Source organism: Eimeria tenella, genomic scaffold (genome assembly GCF_000499545.2).
Source record: "Eimeria tenella Houghton genomic scaffold, Eth_scaff2361, whole genome shotgun sequence".
Taxonomy (NCBI): domain Eukaryota; phylum Apicomplexa; class Conoidasida; order Eucoccidiorida; family Eimeriidae; genus Eimeria; species Eimeria tenella.
This window is the reverse complement of record NW_013542223.1, coordinates 2,581-4,260: the sequence shown is the minus strand read 5'-3', so window position 1 is coordinate 4,260 and position 1,680 is coordinate 2,581. Positions and strand designations below refer to the sequence as shown.

Genomic DNA, 1,680 nt, shown 5'->3' with positions numbered 1-1,680 from the left:
AGAGGGGTTTTCCAAGGGGCCCCTATAAGGGGCCCCTCTAGGGGCGCCTTAGAGGGGCCCCTAGAGGGGCCCCTCGGATAAGGGGCCCCTCTAAGGGGCCCCTCTAGGGGCCCTCTACGGAGACCCTCAAAGACTTAGAAGTTTTCTCTAAGGGGGCCCCTCTAAAGGGCCCTTCTGGGGCCCCTTTAAGGGACACCAGGGGGCCCCTTTGGGGCCCCTCTGAAGATTCCCCGTAGGGCCCAACTTCATATGGGTCCTCTTAATGAACCCCTCTAGGGGCCCCTCTTAGGGGGCCCCTCTACGGGGGCCCCTCTTGGGGCCCTCCTTTAGCAATTTCCACTAACAGGCCCCTCAGGAACTCCCTTGAAAAGGGATCCCCAAGGGGCCCCCAAGGGGGCCCTAAGGGGCCCCCAAGGGGGCCCTAAGAGGCCCCCAAGGGGGCCCTAAGAGGCCCCCAAGGGGGCCCTAAGGGGCCCCTCATGGGAGCAAGGGGCCCCCTGCAGGTTCCTGTAGAGGGTCCCTAGGGGGCCCCTCAAGGGGCCCTTCGGGGGGCCCCCCAGGGTTTTGCTGCTGGGCCTCTTTGGGGGGCCTCCCTCTGAATTTTCTTAAGAGCTTCCCTAGGGGGCCCCTGCAGGGTACCTCGGATGGCCCTGCTGCTGCTGCTGCTTCTGCTGCTGCTGGATGCTTCTTTTGCTGCTTCCACGAAACAATTGTAGCAGCAACGAATGCCAAGAGTCCAAAGACAGACCACAGCAAAGATACCTGTGCCACAAGCAGCAGCAGCAGCAGGAGCCGCAGCAGCAGGAGAGGTGACATGAGATGCAGCACGAGCACCAGCAGGAGCAACATGAGCATCGGCACGAACAGCAGCAGCATGAGCATCAGCAGCAGCAGCAGCAGCATGAGCGTCGGCACGAACAGCAGCAGCAGCATGAGCATGCGCAGCAGCACGAACAGCAGCAGCAGCAGCACGTGCATCAGCAGCAGCACGAGCACGAGCAGCAGCAGCACGAGTACGAGCCTGCGCATCAGCATGAACATCAGCAGCAGCATGATCAACAGCCACAGCACCATAGACAGCAACAGCAGCCGCTGCAGCAGCAGCATGATAAACATCCACAGCAGCACGAACATCATCATCCTCAGCAGCAGCAGCAGCAGCATAATGACGATAATAAAAACGACAATAGTAATGACAATAATAATAATGATAAATACAATAATAATAATAAGCAGCAGCAGCAGCAGCAGCAGCAGCAGCAGGAGTGAACCTTCATTCCTGCTGCGAGTCCCAGGAGGTCGTTGAGGACTCCGGGGAGGAAAGAGCCGAGCATGTAGCCGAAGAGAGTGTAGAGGAAAAGAGCAGCAGCAGAAGCATCTGGGCGTTTTGCTGCTGGTGCTGCAGCAAGAACAAGGCCCGTGGCGGGGGGCAGGATGCCCCCGCCCAGAAAGAGAACGGCCCAAATTGCTGCCAGCGCTGCAGCAAACGACTTTGCTGCTGCAGCAACGGAGCCGCACAGCACGCAGCCAGCAGCTAAACTCGACAGCAGACACAGACACAGCAGCTGCTGCTGCACTTCTCCGTAGCCGCCCCACAAGTCCACCAGCAGCCCCCCCAGCAGAATCCCCAGCAGCGGCGCAGTCACTGCGCTCAGCGAGAAGCTCAGCAGCACCGTCGCA

General features: G+C 59.9%; 1 protein-coding gene across 1 annotated transcript; it reads left to right on the top strand.

Moving 5' to 3' along the window:
- Nucleotides 1-819: 819 nt before the first annotated feature.
- Nucleotides 820-1,269, top strand: ETH_00041605 (uncharacterized protein; the record flags this gene model as incomplete). Its single annotated transcript, XM_013374898.1, has 1 exon — nt 820-1,269. The coding sequence occupies one exon, from the start codon at nt 820-822 to the stop codon at nt 1,267-1,269; it is 450 nt and encodes a 149-aa protein (XP_013230352.1).
- Nucleotides 1,270-1,680: the final 411 nt, after the last annotated feature.